This window comes from Pteropus vampyrus, unplaced genomic scaffold (genome assembly GCF_000151845.1).
Source record: "Pteropus vampyrus isolate Shadow unplaced genomic scaffold, Pvam_2.0 Scaffold543, whole genome shotgun sequence".
NCBI lineage: Eukaryota > Metazoa > Chordata > Mammalia > Chiroptera > Pteropodidae > Pteropus > Pteropus vampyrus.
Genome location: NW_011889324.1, coordinates 380875 through 399977, shown reverse-complemented (window position 1 = coordinate 399977; position 19103 = coordinate 380875). Strand labels below are relative to the sequence as shown.

Sequence of the window (19103 nt, the reverse complement as noted above, 5' to 3'; positions counted from 1 at the left end):
TCGGTTGTCCTGGTAATTCCTAGACTCCAGCCACTGGATTAAGAGTTGAGTTTGGTCTGTAACTCACATCATGACTTTGGCTTCTTCAATGAACTCATCCTCAGACATGGAGCCTTCTTTGATCATCTTGATGGCCACATCATACTGGCCTCTCCATTTCCCATACTTCACTACCCCAAATTGTCCAGTCCCCAGCTCCTTCAAAAAGGTCAGGTCCTTTGGATCAATTTCCCATGATCCTATAACAACAAAGCCTTGGTGTGAGCCTTTGGGAATCATGTATGTATAATTCCTACAATAGGTAAGAATACCTACTGGGTGCAGAAATAGGCAAGAAGTAAAAGGGAAATTCTCAGGAGTATTAATCCATCTTTGCTCGGGTAAATGTCAGGGACAAGAGGTTACTGATTGGAAGAATCTGGGGATTTTAGATGCAAGTCAGCCATAAGGCAAGAAGATAGACTAGACAACCTCTTAAAACCCTTTATGATTTTTTTAAACAATTTAAAATAATAATAATAATAATTTATGAATCTATGTTTTTGCAGTTCCAGTAGGAGCCACAAGAGGGAGAAAAATCATTAAATAATGTGTTTGGCTCTGTCTTAACCTTCCTTGAGGCAGTTGGTGCAGAACAGTGTGCTGCAAGGACTCTTGTGAGGCAAGGTCTAATTGGATCTGCTAAAGGTAGATTTGCAAGGACAAATGGCTGGCTAGTCCACCCTACCCTAGAGAAATAAGCAGTTACCGTAGCCCAGGCCTGCAGTGGAAGGTGCATTCTTGTTTTGCTGAGACACTGGATATTTGAGCCTAGATATGAGTCCTGAAACATACAGAGAGGGTCATGCTCCTAGTGAAGTATAGGAGGTAGGATACCTCACACACCCTCACTTGAAACCTCACACTTCTGATGTTCATTTTCCTAGTACATTTTGAATCCCAGAAGATCTCCACAAACCCTTTTGTTTTTGGTCTGGAAGTGTCTCCTCTCATAAAAGAGTTCTCAAGGACAAAAAAGAGAAAATACTAATTGAAATATACTCCCCAACTAAATACACCCCAACCTCCCAGCCCAGGCTTAACTCACATTCTACCTTCTCAATGAAGCTTTTTCCCTCATCGATCTCCAGTTTTTAGAATGTCTACACTACAGCATGTCCTTGAATAATGTCATTTTGTTTTAATGTTGATGAGATACCATAGGAACTTAACTCCTGTTTATATCAATTAGCCTATGGTAAAATTGGTTTTGTAATATGTTGTTTTACTTAAAGTCACAGAACCTATTGGCAATGTTAAGTGTGGACTTACTGTACTGAGAAACTGTCTTCTGATGTTTTCTAACCTGTATATTCTTTGAGGGCAAAGATCTCGGTTAATAATTTTCCTGCATTCTCCTTTACTATCGAGTACACAGTAGTAACTCAATGAATACTTGCTGATTGATTAATCACCAGTCTCTTTTATGTCTATCCTTAGTACTGAGCATCAATCGTCAAATAAGAAGTCACTCCCTATGGGTATAAAGTCTGCCTTTGACCAACTCTTTAGTTGACCTCCACCAGCATCACAAGAGTTGACTTTCACTGATTGATTTGCACTGCCCTGTGAGGCTTATTCTTCCCCTCATCACCTTGTTCTGAATCACTTCTGCTACTTATCACATTCCTTCATCTTTGGTGCCATTGATACTCACCTGCAGAATTATGCTGATGGTAGTTAATGAGCTCAGGGATGGTGCTGAAGAGGTGCTTCTCAGCCAGGTAATACTGGTTCTGAGGTGTGGAACACACAACATAATGGCGTATCATCCCTTGAGGGTCCCTGAAGAAGTGGATTCTGAGTCAGCAACTTGAGAACAAGGGTCAGTGGGACCCAAAAAGTGAGGCAAGATGAGTTTTGAGTTTAGGGACAAAGGAAATAGGAGAGACACGCCATTAAGGAGCTGTTGGATGGGTACCCCTGTCCTTTGTCCCCAAGGCCTTGGAACAGTAGCACTCACCCTGTAGATTTAGCAAACACAGACACAGTATATTTTCCAGCTTTGCTGGAGTCTCTGACAATGAAACCTCCTTCCTTCCCCTGAAACAATAAAAAAAGAAGCTGACTGTAAGGAGGAAGTGGTGCCCACACCTGCATCCCACCTGCCCAAACCAGGGAGAAAATATAACCACCCCTGATTTCACTGCCACATTCCATGTTTCAGGTGATGATACTGAAAACTGTAATGAGAACCCCATAAAATGATGGCCTTGACACTGCCTTGCATGGAGGTATCAGGCAGCAGCAAGCCTTCAACTCAAGATCCTCACTTGTACAAGGAGAATGCTGTTTGTTTGTGGTCGCACCCTTACCTCTTGCTTTAGCAGTTCTTCAGCTTGACTCCGAGTCATGTGTTTTGAATACCACCTGATGAAAAGAGTGCTCGAGTGGCTTCTATGCCATGGTGTAAGCGATTCTGAGACTAGAGCGACCTCTAGGGCTCATCCATGCCAGTGATTCAGTCAATTCACTGAACCCCTATTTATTGAGTGCCTATCATGTGCATAACACAATTGCATTCCTTTCCCAGAACCTAGTTGGCACTGAAAATTCATAGATATGGAGAGTAGAGGGCAAAGGTAGGCGGCAGGGGTTGCAGGGAAGGGATCAGGGATGGAGCATTCAAGGACAATCCACCTCTATATTTACGGAGAACAAACGACGGCAGAAGTTTGACACGTTCACTCTTTCAAATGTTTCCTATCAGGCTGTCAATTCTTTCTTTGAGTGTGGTTCTTCTGGATTTGGGGGGCATGGTGACCTCTCCAACTCTCATAAGCAGAAGGTGTTTGGGAGGAGGGTAAGACGTAGGTACTACTAACTTGGGGGTGGTGACATCATTTGACCTAGCTGGCAGTGATCTTAATAAGTATCTTGAAATCAAAATTTTGTTGAAACTACAAAAAAGTATATGCTATATTTTATTCCTTCTGGAAGATTTTGAGCTGGGACCATAAGCATACTCACTCATACATTTCAATGGAGTCTTCTGCTTCAGTGACATAGTTATTAGGGATGTAGCCTTCCTGCCTGTAGAGGAGACATTGTGGTAGATCCTCCAGCACTCCCCATCCCTGGGCTCAAAACCAGTCTCAAATGGAGGTATATAAATCACGCCTCTCCCTCAAAGAGGATCATGTCACTAACACATGGCTAGGTCCATGAAGTGTGTAGCTTCTGCACATGCAGCATAGATTATATGTGTACAATAACATGTGGGCCAGACCCTACAGACTTGGAGAGGTGGCCATGTGTAGGGCTGGAGTGGACTCACCCATTTTTATCTCGTGCTCGCCACCAGGGTAAATTGCTCTCCTCCAGAATAAAATATTCATCACCCTTCCGCAGCTGTAAATCATTTGCATTCATTGGCATGTAATCATAAAGGGCTACAACCTTTTTCAGCTCGCTTGTGGAGACGGGTGCTGCTGTTGGTTCAGGGGGCAGTGGTTTTTTTAAGATCTGTGTAGGTAGGAGGAAAAAGTAGGGTAGTTTGGCTAGACATCGAATACTTTCCTCTCCCAACTCTCTGGCTTACTAGAAACACCATTCTAACCCAAATCAGGCATAATAAAAGTTTACTCAGCAGCCATTCTTAAGTACTTAGACAGGGGTTCCCAGCTGGAATGCATATCAGAATCTCTAGGGAGCATTTAACAATCCCAACACCCAGGCAGTTTCCCAGAACAATTACATCAAAATATCTGGAGATGGGGCCCAGCCGTCAGTATTTTTAAAACTTTTCAGACAAAAACCATGTACAGATATGATCAGGAAACCTATTTGGCACTAAATTTGTACATGAACCTAATAAGTGGCTTTAAAATTCAGTTTTCTTGTTTGTAAAATGAGCATAATTCCTGCCCTGCTTTATTGTGCTTCACAGATGTTGCATTTTTTACAAATTCAAGGCAAGACCTCCCATCAGCAAAAAATTGCAACTCGCTTTATTGTAATGGTCTGGAACCCAACTCACAATATCTCCAAGGTCCGCCTAGGTATGAGGAAGGGCTTTCTAGACCTCAAAAAGTAACCAAAAAGTAAAGTTTTAAAGTAATATATTACCGGTAGGATCAAGGTATTGGGTATATGGGTGTTCGTGATTAAATTCTTTCAACTTTATGTTTGAAAATATTTTTTATTTTTAAAACTGGGCTTTATTTTGCTTTAAACAAATGATTGGATTAAATGGTTAACAAGAGCTTCCTAACAGCCCTGTATCATTCCACTGAAAAGGAAGTCCTAATTAGAATAAATCCTGTCTCAGCAAGAGCACCAATTAACAGTGCCAAATCCCAGGGGAATTCTAAGACTCTGGTATGTCTTCCAGGGTGACTGTAAGTTTCCATTTGAGCAGTAGCAGCACCCAATTTCCCTGTATACCTGGTCCTCCTCAGGCGTGGGAGGAAGAGGCTTTTTTGTCTTCCTATGAGAACTCCCAGGTTTTAAACCTGCAAAATAAGAAACCAGTGATGGTATAGAATGCATCTTAGGAAAGGGTCCCGGGACAGGTTAGGTTTGGTTAGGGACTTTGCTCTTGGTCCACAATACCTTTAGGCAAGTTAGGAAAAGTCTGGGCGGATAACAGTCCTGTGCCAAGTTGCACAGCGTGGAGAGTAGAGCACCGGCTGAATTTTGGCCCCCACAGATCCCTTCTCCCAGGTCTTTTTGTACAGTGACCAAAATGTACAAACCTGGGTTTGATAGACCCTTGAGAGAGTGGATGACACAGTCAAAAGAGGGAGAAATTGTATTGATCAGATCTCTTACTTCCATTCCTGTTTTCCAAAATTTGGCAGCCCATAGCATTTTTGGCTGTCTGAGAGCAGCAGAGATACTGCCCATCAATCCAGAAGCACGGATGGTATTTCTGTACCAGATCACTGTTGTACCGGATTACTGTAACAGGAGAGAAGAGAGATCACATCTGAGATGAGGGAAAATCCAACATTTGCGTGTTTTCCTCTTTGAGCTTAGTAGTGAACTTCAAACAACTGCACTTTCTTCTGCTACCCTGAAGGGAAGCAGACAACAGGGCCAGTTGTCTGGCCCCAGAGAGCTTCTGTGCAGTTATCTTCAGTGGTCAGCCATGATGACTATCTCCTGACCAACATGATAAGAATAGCTGATGTCTCCAGAGCCCAGAACAAAAACACGTTATCTATGTTTTCCCGGTAGTCATTACAATTTTCCTGTAAGACAGGTGTTGATTATGGTGTTCTTTTCCAGATAAGGGACACAATTTGCCCAAGCCAAACTCTCACTCCAGCTTCTAATATACCAATGTCCTAGCTCCTTGAGTGATCTTTTAGCGATATTTGCCTTAATGAGAACTTCTGCATCAGGATTTCTGTGTTCATAGAATAGTCAACAGAGTGAGCTCAGGGGCAAATGAAGGTGATTTTGCCTCTAGATTCTGCCTGTAGAATAAACAGAGTTTCAATCTTCCTAGGGCCACCGAGGTGGGTTGAATTCATTGCGGAAGATAAACACAGCGGCTCCTTTTCCCTCACAGGGTTGTGAGGCTCAAAAGATATCCCAGAAGCCAAAGTACTTTGGAAAGAATAGAGTGGTCTGTAGATAGGAGGAATTGGTCTTATGGCTTTTAATACTGTGGCAACTCAAGAACCTTAACATGAAGTTGGTTAGACAAGTCATCCTAGAATCATGTTGTTAGATAACAGAGGAGCAAAGACAACTGAAATAACTGACAATAGCTAGCATTAGGGCAAAGACCTAGGGTGGTCTAAGAATATGCACATTTGAAGACATACACATTTCAGCCTTTACTACTACTAGGAAGCCCTGCATAACTTTTTTAAAAAGATAAAAAACAAACAAAACCTTCCTTTGTGGAGACCAACTCCAGCCCTTAAGAGCTTGCTAGTCACGCTCCACTCACTTAGGGTTTGGGGGAAGGCCTAGAAGATTCTGGTGGCCAGGTGCTTTTTAAAGGCAAAGGAACGAAAGTGCTGTCTTAAAAAAATGCTATCTTAATGTTTTCTAAACATTATTTGTTTAGAAAACATTAAGATAGCATTTTTTTTTTTTTTGTATTTGAAGATTTGTATCTACTCTACCCTGCCTACCCTCACCCTTCACTTTTTCAGCACTCCCTTACACCATTGTACCAAATGCAAGGTGGTGGGAGCTATTCAGATGGGGTCCAGGTTGTGAGGAGCTGCACAGTCTGTAGAGAATTTTTTTTTAAAGCCTACAGCACCTGGTCTTTCTAGGTGGTCTCCCATCCAAGTACTAACCAGGTCCGACCCTGCTTAGCTTCTGAGATCAGACAAGATTGGGCGTGTTCAGGGTGGTATGGCTGTTGGAGAATTTTAAAATAATAGTAAAACCAACCAAAAGTCTGTTTGACTTTTATTATTACCATGCACTGGAAATTCTGAATAATATTCTGTATAATTCTCCCAGCAAGGACTGATTATCTCTATTGCCTCTACACTCTGCCCCTCCTCCCATGGCACTACACTTCACCCAGAGATTTGAAAACTCTCAGATGCAGGCCTAGGCACCAGTAGATATGCTAACAATTCTTAACAACTAGTTACTCGTAAACTAAGCTATGCTAATGTGATAATGAGAGGACATAAGGCTTCCTGCTCGCTTCACCTCCAGCATACTCATTAAAAACCAAGCTTACATTACCAAATAATGTCTGCCTCTGAAGAGGTCCCTTTAAAAGGATTGCCCTTTCTTTGTTGGCTAATCCGGAGCTGGTATTTTTAGCTACTTAGGAGAGAATTGCAAAAGCAGAGTGTCTATTATGGACTGAATGTTTGTGTCCCCTCAAAATTCACATTATGAAGCTTCCCAATGTGATGGTATTGAGAAGTGGAGCCTTTGGGAGGTAATTAGGTCATAAGAGAGGAGCCCTTATGATGGGATTAGTGCTCTTATTAGAAGAGACTCAAGAGAGAGATTCTCTCTGCCATGTGAAGACACAATGAGAGAGTGGCCAGTCTGCAAGTCAGGCAGAGAGTTCTCACTAAGAACCAAAGCACATGGCACCCCGATCTTAGACTCCTCAGCTTCCAGAACTGTGAAAAATAAATGTTTAAGCCACCCAGTCTATGGTATTTTGTTATGACAGCTAGAGCTGATTAAGACAGTGTTCAAGTGGGAATGCTAGGAGAGACTGCTTACTTCACCAATGCATAGAGCCAGCCCTGTATGGGAAGCACTTATGGTTGGCACACATTCTGCAAATACTTGATGGTCTACTGTCTCATATACATATTTATCAGGATAATGTTTAAAATTCTGTTTCAGGAATGAATGAATTATTCCTCTCCATATTGGTTGTTGGAGTTTTGCCAAGGCCATGCTTATTCATTTTGGTGAAGTCACATCATTTGATTATATTTGAAGTTGCTATTAGGATAGGCTCTATTCAGCTTGACTAAACAAAGATTCTAGAGTGAATATAGCCAAACATCTGTGGTGCTGTAACGTAGAATTGTCCACTACCATGTTCAAAGAAATGAAAGGAGAGAGCCCATGGCTAAGTTCTCAGGCATACAACTTTTCATTGAAAGTGCTGCGGAAAAAAGGTAGCAGATAGATATTAGGTTACTTAGACCTTACTTTTTAAATTGAGATATAACTTACACATAAAGTGCACAGATCTAAGGTATGTAGCTAACCACGTTTGTTTACAATTATTTAACCATCACTCAGATCCAGCACTTCAGAAGGCTCCCTCATGCCCCTTCACAGCACCTGGATTCTGATGAGGTCCCCTTCTCATGTTAGTGATTTTTAATTGGTGCATTTTTACCCTAAAGTGGGACATCATCATCAGAGTGGGATTTTATGGCTCCTAGACTATTTTTCTATTGGCATTGCTAGCACCTTGGGCTGCCCTGGGGTTGTTAGAACTTGCACCTAAATCTTCCAACAACTATGATCTTTGTTGCAAGGCATCTACATCTTGGCTCATGTTGTCAGCCCAAGCAGGTTCAACAAGACATACACCCAGGTCTGGAATAACTGGAAAAAAATGCCTTCAGTAAAACATAAAGGAAGAGAAGGCAAAATTGCACCTACTCATGCTAATGACCCAACTGAAGTGGTGGTGTTCTATTTTTGTTTTGGCTTTATTTTTACTGTAATTTTACCTAATGAACTTTAGTAGCAGTGCCTAATCAATATAGTAAGGTTAATATCTGAGTAAATAAACCAAGTTTATAAGCTGGATATTCTTATCCTTGGTCATTACTCATACCTCGAATATAGTAGGCAGTCAATAAATATTTGTTGGGCTAACCTACGACTGGTTTTGAAATTAGTATTTGAAGTGTAAAGGAGTTACTAACTTGTACATGCCACATTTTTTCTCTTTTGTTTCTCCCTCAGCTAACATATCCACCTTCCCCTGTTTCCAAACTAAATCCTAGCTGTCCATCAATGTGGAGCACAAGTTGGTGGTAGTTGTGTACTCTAACAGAAAAATCAATTAACAGAACTATTGGCCCCTTTTTGTGTGCAAGGCACCGTGTGTGGCACTGTGGAGAGAACTGAAGAAGTACAAATATATATGACCTCTGGAGCTCCTATTTCAGCCTCTGCAAATATTTCCCTGGCTTGGAAATAGCCTATTCATTCAGAGCATGAAATTCAAAGCCTGACCCTACCACTTACTGAGTGCTTTTGGGCCAGTTACTTAACTTCTCTGTACCTCAGTTTTCTCATCTGTAAATGGGAATAATGAAAACAACTGTCTTATATGGTTAATATTAGAAAGAAATAACTTAACACATGTAAAGAACTTAGAGGATCCTGGATCCTAATAAGCACTATTGAAGCGTTTGCTTGTTTTGTACCCCAAGGTCTAATGCAGGCCTCTTATCTCAAAACATACTAAGAACTTAACTGTATGGTGCAAGATATCACCCATTTGCAATACTCAGCATAGCCTTACTCTAGAATACAGACTTATACTGTTTAATGACTGGAATTCTGAGAAATGCATCATTAGATGATTTAATCATTGTGCGAACATTATAGAGTACACCCAACACTAACCTAAATGGTGGAGCCTACACACCTAGGCTATATGGTATAATGTATTGCTCCTAGGCTACAAGCCTGTACAGCAAGTTACTGTATAAAACTACATGAGATGAAATCAAGTATAAGAGAAAATGATGTAATCAAGAGATGTGGTAAACATGAGATGTGTGAGGCTGCTGCCTGTATAACATTGCACACATTTTTTTTTTTAGGTGAGGCAACCTTTAGTTGACCTCACAGATTGCAAAGACCTTGCCAGCTTACAATCCCTTATTTTTTATTTTTTACACCTACAGCACCTGGTCTTCCTAGGTGGTCTCCCATCCAAGTACTAACCAGGCCTGACCCTGCTTAGCTTCTGAGATCAGATGGGATCGGGTTTGTTCAGGGTGGCATGGCTGTAGACAACACTGCACACTTTTTGACAGAAAACATTTTTTTATGAGTAGAAAGAGTATACTCTAAAATAATGATAAGAAGTATAGTATAGTAAATACATAAACCAGTAACAGTCGCTTTTACCATTATCAAGTAATATGTACTGTACATAATTGTATGTGCTCTACTTTTATATAACTGGTAGCTCAGTAACACCACAAATACGTGAGTAATGCACTGAACTACAATATTATGGTGGCTACATTGTCACTAAGCAATAGGAATTTTTCAGCTCCATTATAATCTTGAGACTACCATCGCATATGTGATCTGTTGTTGATTGAAATGTCTTTATGCAGTGCATGGCTGTATCTTGCTACCAACCACAAGTGCAATTTCTGAACTTGAGAACTAAGCAGCATAAAACTATGTAATGAGCTTAGTCTCTGGAATCATATAGACCTAGGGATGTGGTAAGAATCCATGCTTCCCCACTCACAAGCTGTGTGCCTTTGAAAAAATTACTTAATCTTTTTGAGCTTTAGTTCTCTCCCCTGTAAACAAGAGAATAATACATACTTCATAGGCTTATTGTGAGGATTTAATGAGCTATTATATTCAAAGCACTTGGCCCAGAGCCTGGTACACAGTAAGTGCTCATTAAGTGTTATTATTATTGTTGTTGTTGTTTTGCCAGAGTAGCTATGAGAATTAAATGAAATAATAAATATAAAGTATTTAGCTTGGAGTCTAGCACATAGCAAGAATTCAATAAATGACCCTTTTCTTCCTTACTCCTTTCCCCTTTCAGCTTGAAAAATTTGGTCATTTTTATTTCAACTAATTGACTTGCATTCAAAGGAGTGAACAAAGCTGGTATAGTCAGCCACCAGGTATCAGAATCTACATGTTTATTAAGACAAAGGTTATTGCTGTCACGCAATAACCCAACCATGCTGTTATCAGTCTGCCATCCTTCCTGTTTCTCTAGGCAGCCTTTCCTGATGTTAATTCAACCAGTTAATCTCTCGGTCACTTGACATGTGGCTATATATACACTCAAATGTGTGTGCATGCATCCTGTGCTACAAGCATTTACAGTCAAGTTTATCTGAGCACACTGTATGGTTTATATGAAATGCTGAAACTGTTTAACTTTAGGTCTTCACAAAGCTAGGAATATGAAATAGTTCCTTGGAAAATATTCATCCACAGTGAAGATATGTATAGTGCTTTCTGTACAGTGCTTTACAGTTTTCCATGTGCTTTCACATATATTACTTCATTTGATCCTTAGGACAACCTTGGAGGTAGGTATGGCAGACATCGTTATTATTCCTATATCAGAAGAAGAAACTGAGCCTAAAATAAGTGTGTTGACCTATTTGTCAAAGGTCATTCAGCTTATTAGTGGTAGAAGAGGGCTTGGAATAAGGTTCCCCACTCTGACTTCAAGCACTCTCATAATCATCTATTTAATTTTTGGGGACCAAGTATTACATACTGAGGATTCAAAATATTTCAATAACCTTTAAATGCCACCCCACCTCACCCTTGTAATCAGTGTAAAGAATGGAGATTTTTGTAAATAGGGAAATGGAGGTACCTACAATGACAAAATTGCACTACAGAGATAGTGGTGGAACTGGGTTGAAATTTTTAGTCTAGCGTGTAATTTTTTATTCATATGATGGAATGTGAAACTCAGCTGCATCAGTAATGTGGGGAAAATTATTTCTCTCCTGCTCCCCCTCCTTCTCTTGTCCTCCTTCCCTTCCACCTCTCTTTCTCCAATCTCTCCCCCTTCTGCCGCCCCCGCTTCTCTCCGCTTTTCTTCCTTTCCTTCTTTCTTTCTTTGGAAACTTGTTTATTTTACAAACAATTCTCACCATTTTTAAGCTGGTGAATCCAACGTTTCCTCAGTTCTTCAGTTGGGGAGAAGACATAGAGAGGCCCTTCATCATATACAACCTGAGACAATGGACACACAGACTTCAGCAATTAGAATTCAGAAAAAAAAAGAAGAAAACCCTTGAAGGATCAAATCTTAAGCTACAACTTTGTATATGCATAGTGGAAAACAAAGGAAGGCAAAGTCTTCAGTCAGTAACTGGGCCAGTGTCATGTGAATTATCTGCAGAATTCCTAAGCAATTCAAATTCAGGATGTAGGATTTAGGAAGTCTTAGCTTACTGAATACTCCTAGGTTCTCTTGAGTTATGTTTCAATTTGTATGTAAACTTAGTTCACGACGTTTCCTTCAGCTGTGGTGGAGACAAGATTTTTGTTTAACCAACAAAAGCTATTTTATGACCTTATTAAACTTTGAGTTTGTATAAGGAAGAACTGAAGTAATGATTTGTATAACTTAAGTCTTGGTTAGTACATACAGATTATTCACTTGGAAAATATGAAGTAAAATTTTAACTCATGGCTAATTTTCCCCTCACTGCCTAGTAGTCTCCCCTTGCCAATATTTGCCAAAATAAACCAAACTTGGAACCACAACCCTACTTCAAAAAGAGTAAAGTAAATTAAGCATTGTCATCAAATCAAACAGTCAGGATTTTTTTAACACTTCACATATACAAGGCATTGTGCTAAGTGTTGTGGAGGTGCATAAAACATATAAGATGTTTCGCAGACTTACTAGATATCATATAATGGATTCTAAAGTCAAATGTAAATTAATTTTGAATTATCTGTTTACCATTATCAACTAGCCCAGCTAAACAATGTCATCTTGTTGAAACACAACGGTAGCAAAAGTATGTCTAAAACACCCTTCCTTCACAGGTTTTGTAAACTTTGATACAATCAAGGACATGGACAAGATCCTTTTACATTTTTCTTTTTGCTTTTTAGTCTTGCTGTGCTCATAAATCCATGACAGAAAGACCCCTCCCCTGAGACTTTCCACTTCCTTTTCTGTCTTTCACTGTTGCAGAGGCTGCTATATTCATGACATGTGGCCTACAGAGTTCTCAGGACATAAGCAAGCCAAATCTGAAGCTCTCGTTCTCTTGTATGGCTTACAATGCATCAACCAAACAGATGTCTACGTGCCTCCTTAGTTATTTCAAACTACAATAGAATTTAAATTTATGTGTAAGTCTAATAAGCCTTCCCCATACCAAACTTCCTAATACTACTCCTTCTCTCCCCTTTTCTGACTTTTCAACTCACGTGACCACCATTAGACAGATAGGCAGAACCAGAAGGAAGCGAAATGCTCACTCGACAAACCCAGCATCTTCCTCAATGTAGTTATCATAGACAAGACACACCATAACAGAATTAATGCCATTATGGAGTCTCTGAGGTGTAGAGACTAAAAGAAACTATGTTAGATTGGGAAAATAAAAAAGCAAATGCTCTCAGCCCATGGCAGTCTCATTTCTCAGTCCAACCTTCTTGTCTACCTCAACTTCTGTTCCTTGGGACCTAGTATCCTTCCCTATATCTCCCACTCCGTCCCTAACAATTACAAGTCCCTTTGAGAGCTGGTGAGAGAAAATACCTCACCTGGAAGGGATAAGGGAACCTTTCAATGATTGAGATCTGCTCCATTTCACTGGATTCTTCACCCCTTCTCTGCAATGAAAGAAGAAGAAAACATGGTTATTAGTTGATGCATTGTTCTTTTCTGGATTTTCTTAGGTACTGGGAATTCTTCGCTGTAGCTTCAGAAGGCTCCCCTGCACAGACAATGCAAATTCTTAGTGACTAATTCCTATAACCCGATAAGGACACATATCCATGGAATCCAGAACATGAGAGAGAAAGATAAATATCATATGATTTCACTTATATGAAGAATCTAAGAATCTAAGAAACAAAAAGAACAAACCAATCAAAAACAGACTCAAATATAGAGGAGAGTCTGGTGATGGCCAGAGGGGAGAGGGGTTGAAGGGCTGGGAGAATGGGGTGAAGGGTTAAAGAAGTACAAATTAGTAGCTGGTAGATGGTCATGGGGATGGGGAGCATAGCATAGGGAATGCATTGAGCATTAATGTAATGGCTAAGTGAAGAGCCAGAGGAGAGAAAAAGCAATTAGGAGGGTTGTTTTATAAATTGTATAAATGTCTAACCAATGTTTCATAAACTGTATAAATGTCTAACCAATGTGCTGTATACCTGAAACTAATAATAAAATAAAATTTTAAAAAACCATCAGGCATCTCAAATCATTAAGGAAAGGGAGGTTACTCAATAAATGGTGCTAGAACATTAACCACTGATATTGGTAGTGAGGAGTTAGGTAGCTATTTCATGCCATATGCCAAGGTAAATTCTGGATGGATTCAAGAGCTTAATATAAAAAATGAAACTAGGAATGACTGAGAAAAAGTTTACCCATTTATATAATCTTGCAAGGCTTTTCTAATATAATGCTAAAGATTAGAATCATTAAGAAAAAGTAAGCTAATTTGATGATATAGACGTTAAAACCTTGTATGGTAAAAAACAAAAACAAAAACAAAAACACCCCCACCATAAACAAAATTCAAAGATAAATGAAAAGGTTAAAAAACATTTTCAACATATTATTACAGTTAAAGGATTAATATGCTTAATATATTGAAATATCTTAAAAACTACTAGGAATAAGGTAAACATTTCAGTAGAAAGATGGGCAAAAATTAACAGGCAATTTGCAAATGAAAAAATATAAATAAGCTATAGATGTATAATTGTTTAACCTTATGAGTAACAAAAACAATTGCAAAATAAGACAGCAGTGAAATGCCATTTTTCTTGGCTGCCAAATTAACAAAAATTAAAAAAATCTGGTATTAAAAAAGAATGCAGAGAAATAGAAACTCTCACACATAGTTTGTAGGAGAGTATGAAATTCAAATTTCACTTCTAGAAAACAAAATAGAATAAAAAAGGTAAAAGTAACCAAAATGCACAGACTTCATAAAGAGAAGACAAAATTTTACTACTAGGAAATTATTATAAGGAAAAAAATAAAAGCACGTACAGATGCATGAAAAGATGTTCCTCCAAAATGGTTTATAATATCAAGTAATTAGAAATAACTTAAATGTGCAATAATAGTAAATGGATTAAACAAATTTTAATACAATATACCCAAGATAAGGAATATTATGCAGTCACGAAACTCATGTTATTAAAGAGTATTGTCATTGGGAAAAGTTTTCATATGTTGTTAAATTGAAAATGTAGTTTGCAAAGCAAGATGTGTAGTATAATTCTATGTTTCAAATATATAACATATATTTTAGTGTGGTTGTATGCGTTGCTAGTGGAGAAAAACTCAAGCCTGTAAATCTGATCCTGGTACCCGAAAGAGTAAAACCCATGATCTCTGATCAGTTTGTAAACTTGATATGATGTTATCTTAAAATTGGTGTTACAAATTTTCTAGATTAAGTGAGTTGTTCTCCATCTGGGGGAAAGATGCTAAGACTCGTTATAATCAATACATGGCAGAGTGAAGAATTTTATACAGAAGCTTTTCTGTGTTCCACATTACACCACTAGTTTATTTACAGAGAACTGCAGTGTTCCAAATTTCTTAACTGCTCTCCCGCCCCATTCCTCTGACAATAATCTCTCCTTACCGGAATCTGTCTTTCAGGGGGAGGATTTTTTTCAGGAACCACTGTTTCAACGCAGGTGATCTTCTCAACATCTATTGAACCCTTCTTACTGCCTCTTCTCTAAGAAAGTGAATGAGGAAGAAAATGGAGAAAGATTAAGGGTGATTAAGCAACCAGATGATTAGATTTTGTTATCTAATCATTCAACATAGTGAGGTGACACCCACACTCTATTATCAGGACCTGTCATTTTGAAAAAATCAACTTTCAGATCTATTAATCTAATCTCTTTTGACTACCAGATGGAGGGGAAATACTATGGAAGAGTGGATGACTGTCTTTATCTTAAAAAAATAAGAAAGCAATTTCCAAGTCTTAGATTTCATTCTCAACAATCATTTAATGAGTGCTCACCTATGGCAAGATCCCATGGTAAAATTTTCCCCACAGCTTCTCAGTACCTTTGAATTTTTTTTTTTTCCAGCATGGCTGTAGCTAGTTCTAGGCTAGGAAACATTTTGCTGAGTTTGAAATGTACTTGGGCCCCTTCCATCTTCCTCCTCCCACCAAAAAGCCTCTACTTCCTCCCCAACGGATATCTAAGGCCAAGTTTTTGATACTCGGGTTTCACAGCAGAGAAACTTACCCCACGTTCAAAGTCATACTCATAGTAGGAAAGTTTGTGCACAGTCAAGAGAAAGAGGCGCTTCTTGAAGTTTAAAGGTGATGTTTTCTTTTTCTGCTGGGATCGCTTCAGAAAGATGCTCTCCAGTATCACTGCAGCCATAGCTTCTTATTTCTGGAGCTCACTTGTTTGCTGTTGATAATGAAAGTTCTTGTCAACCCAGCACATTAATCCTCATCTCCCCTGGTTCCCCCTCAGCCTAGCCACCTAGTTTCGAATGGAACAGAAACTTATAAAGCTAACAAAAGACCTTCTTCCTACCTTGCCATCCACCTTCCACATCCCCTATCTCTGTCAGTTTTTAGGTATAGTAGATGAATATTGAATTGGAGGAATTGGTTCTACATTGTGAACTCACATAAACTGAGTTCTTGGAGCACTCTGGATGCCAAATGACATGTACCTGTGTGCTAGGTAATGTCTAGAGGCAAATTTATACTAACTGCCCTTTTATGATACATGCAGAATCTGTGAACAGCAAAAGTCTCTGTGCAGCTGTTGACCCTGATATCCCCAGAAGGGATAATGCAGGTGCCAGAACTCCAGTGAGGCAGATATTGGACTTTCAGTTCCCAATTTCCTAGACAGTGAATATAATTTTTCAAACATTGTCCCACTGAGGTCTGTAACCAAGAGGTCTAATAAGGATATGGAGGCTGCACCTGCAGTTATAGACGTATACTAACTGCCGCCCAACCGATTTTGCCCATCACCCACTGGCTGAGCTATAAAGGATGAAAGCTTTATTTTAAAATTGAAAAATAATTTTTTGGGAGGGAGTCGTTTTTGTTTTTGTTTTTGGCTTTTCCCCATCTTTCTGATTACATTAGTTTTTTTAAACAGCATCATGCAAAAGCGATGCAACTGTCTTACTCTTATGGGTGTCAACTCTGATCGTTTATGAAAAGTAACTTGATTAGCCTCTCCAAATTTACAGTACCCCGGAAAGATTTAGTTTAGGTAACTGAAATAGAGAAAGGCAAAGAAAGTTATAAAAAGTCACCATGGGAGAGGGGAGAAAAAAAAATGGCATAGATGATAGAGGCTCTGTTCATCCCTCTAGTGACCAAATCAAAGTTGCGATGGAAACAAGGAGCAGCAGCAAAGAAAAATCACCTGGGATCTAGGTGAACAAGCCACACAACTAGGGAGAAATCTAAGAAATCACCTGCAACGGCAGAAGGCAGGACAGGGCAAGGATGCGGGGCTGCCCGGTCTCGAGTGGCTGAGTGAGACAGAAGCTGCGGTAGTGGCAGTGACAGTGGCAGCGGCAGACATCTCTTAAAGGGGCCTCATCTGTGAGGGGATTTTCACGATGACGGACCTGCTCGCTCTGAGCACCAGTGCCCGTTTGTCTGCATGCAGGGGGCATGAGAGACTTACAGGAAGATATTGTCGATGTGAGAGTTTAGGCAAGACTCTCTCTGTACAGAAGTGCTGGCGGTATCCATTGTCCCCTGTTGAGCCCACTCCACTCCCAGTGCGCGGACACAGAGCCGCCATAACTGTGATGTCATCAAACTAGATAACAGAGGTTGCTCCACTCAGAGGATTCCTGAAACCCCATGTCCCCCAATTCATGGCTCCAACCAAGCCACATCCAGGTATATCCTCAGCAAGTCAGGTGCTCCTTGCTGAGCAGTCTTTAGACTCACACTGGAGGCAGCTGGCCTCGGTTTCTGGTGTGGCCTTTTGAGGCAACTATAAGCACAGCATCTGTGGATTGCTTGCTGAATCTTAACGGGTGGCCCTGGAGGGGTAGAGGCTTGGGCTAAATTTGGCCTGCAGCTGAGCCCCTCTCGGGACTGTGCCACTGGACACCTACTTCACAAATCCACACTAATAAGACCAGGAAACTTAGGAGCTTTGCTTAGTACATAGAAACAGACATGGAAAGGCAGCCAAAATGGGAAGACAAAGAATCAGAAACCATATGAGAGAACAGAACAGAGATCCAGATATAATGGAGTCAAGTAATGTAACTTCTACAGAGTCCAAAACACTGGTTATAAAGATGCTCAATGAACTTTAGAGAAATGTAGAGAACTCCAACAAAGAGATAAAAATGGAGATGGAGATTATAAGAGGGAACTAGTCTGAAATGGAGAACACATTATCTGAGATGACAAGCATATTAAATGGAATAAACAAAAGAATAAACAAAGTGAATATAGAAGAGGATCACATGCCCTTTCTAGAGGACAGGAACGCCAATCAGGACACTCAAACAGGATGGCAAGAAAAAAGAGGCCAAGACTATAAAGATGATTTAAGGAGGATATGGGACACTATTAAGGCTCCAAATATTCATCTGAAGTAAGTGAAGAAAATCAAGATGTTGAACAACTGTTTGAAGAAATAATGATGGAAAACTTCCCTAACCTGGTGAAGGAAATGGACATAAAACCCCAGGAAGCTCAGAGGATTCCAAAAATCAGGGATCCAAAGAGGCTCACACTAAGACACATCATAATTAAAATGCCAAAGGTTGAATACAAAGAAAAAAAATTTAAAGCTGCAAGAGAAAAATAATTACATAGAAGGGAACATCCATACGACTGGCAGCTGATTTCTCAAGAGAGACTATGCAGGACAGAAGGACTTGGCAAAAAAATATTCGAAAGAATGAAGACCCAGGATATACAACCAAGAATAATTTATCCAGCAAAGCTATCATTTAGAGTTGAAGGACAGATAAAGAGCTTCCCACACAAAAATAAACTAAAAGAATTTATCATCACCAAGCCAGAATTACAGGAAATGTTGGAGGGACTTCTTTAAGAAGAAAAAACATGTATCAAAAATAGGAATAAAGAATGGTAACAACTACATTCCTATCAATAAGTACCTTAAATGGAAAAGAATTAAGTACTCCAACCAAGGGATGGAGCGGCTAAAAGGGTAAGAAAACAAGACCTCTACATATGAAAAGGAAGGGGATGGAAAAAGATATTGCTGTGATGAACCTAGAAGATATTTAAGTCAGACAGAGAAAGATAAACACTATATGATTTCACTTATCTGTGGAATTTAAGGAATGGAAAGGACAAACTAATCAAAAACAGACTAGCAAATATAGTGGACAATATGGTGATGGACAGAGGGAAGGGGAGTTTGAAGGGCTGGAAGAATGGGGTGAAGGGTTAAAGAAGTACAAATTAGTAGCTGACGGATGGTCACGGGGATGGGAATTAGCATTAATACATTGGCTCGGTGGAGGGTCAGGGGAGGGAGCAATTGGGGGGAACATTTTACTAACTATATTGATGTCTAACCAATGTACTGTATACTTGAAACTAATTAAAATGATACATTTTATATTATATGTATTTTACCATAATTTTAAAAATAAAAATTTGTAGAACATTTAAATAAAAGAAACATTTTAAGTGATA

General features: G+C 39.5%; 2 protein-coding genes, 1 non-coding gene and 1 pseudogene across 4 annotated transcripts in view; 1 reads left to right on the top strand and 3 right to left on the bottom strand.

The window, feature by feature from the left end:
* BTK (Bruton tyrosine kinase) overlaps positions 1-19103 on the bottom strand; it is a 32115-nt gene that overhangs the window by 5399 nt on the left and 7613 nt on the right. For both annotated transcript variants that reach the window (XM_011383804.1, XM_011383805.1), the window contains exons 2-14: positions 15670-15840; positions 15045-15143; positions 12976-13044; positions 11340-11421; positions 4813-4941; positions 4426-4493; positions 3317-3504; positions 3010-3072; positions 2355-2409; positions 2003-2082; positions 1697-1824; positions 749-823; positions 68-239 (exon numbers count right to left, since the gene is read on the bottom strand). In XM_011383804.1, the coding sequence (XP_011382106.1) occupies positions 68-239; positions 749-823; positions 1697-1824; positions 2003-2082; positions 2355-2409; positions 3010-3072; positions 3317-3504; positions 4426-4493; positions 4813-4941; positions 11340-11421; positions 12976-13044; positions 15045-15143; positions 15670-15810 (1349 nt within the window). In that variant the 5' untranslated portion in view covers positions 15811-15840. The remainder of the gene's footprint in view (positions 1-67; positions 240-748; positions 824-1696; positions 1825-2002; positions 2083-2354; positions 2410-3009; positions 3073-3316; positions 3505-4425; positions 4494-4812; positions 4942-11339; positions 11422-12975; positions 13045-15044; positions 15144-15669; positions 15841-19103) is intronic.
* On the bottom strand, positions 6254-6372 carry LOC111733257 (annotated as a pseudogene).
* Positions 9360-9478, bottom strand: LOC111733249. The gene has a single exon (XR_002777914.1). It is a non-coding gene; the product is annotated as a 5S ribosomal RNA (ribosomal RNA).
* The window catches only part of LOC105308074 (60S ribosomal protein L36a), a 16706-nt gene continuing 14626 nt past the window's right edge, over positions 17024-19103 (top strand). The window contains exon 1 of the mRNA XM_023525234.1: positions 17024-17057. Within this exon, the coding sequence (XP_023381002.1) occupies positions 17024-17057 (34 nt within the window). The remainder of the gene's footprint in view (positions 17058-19103) is intronic.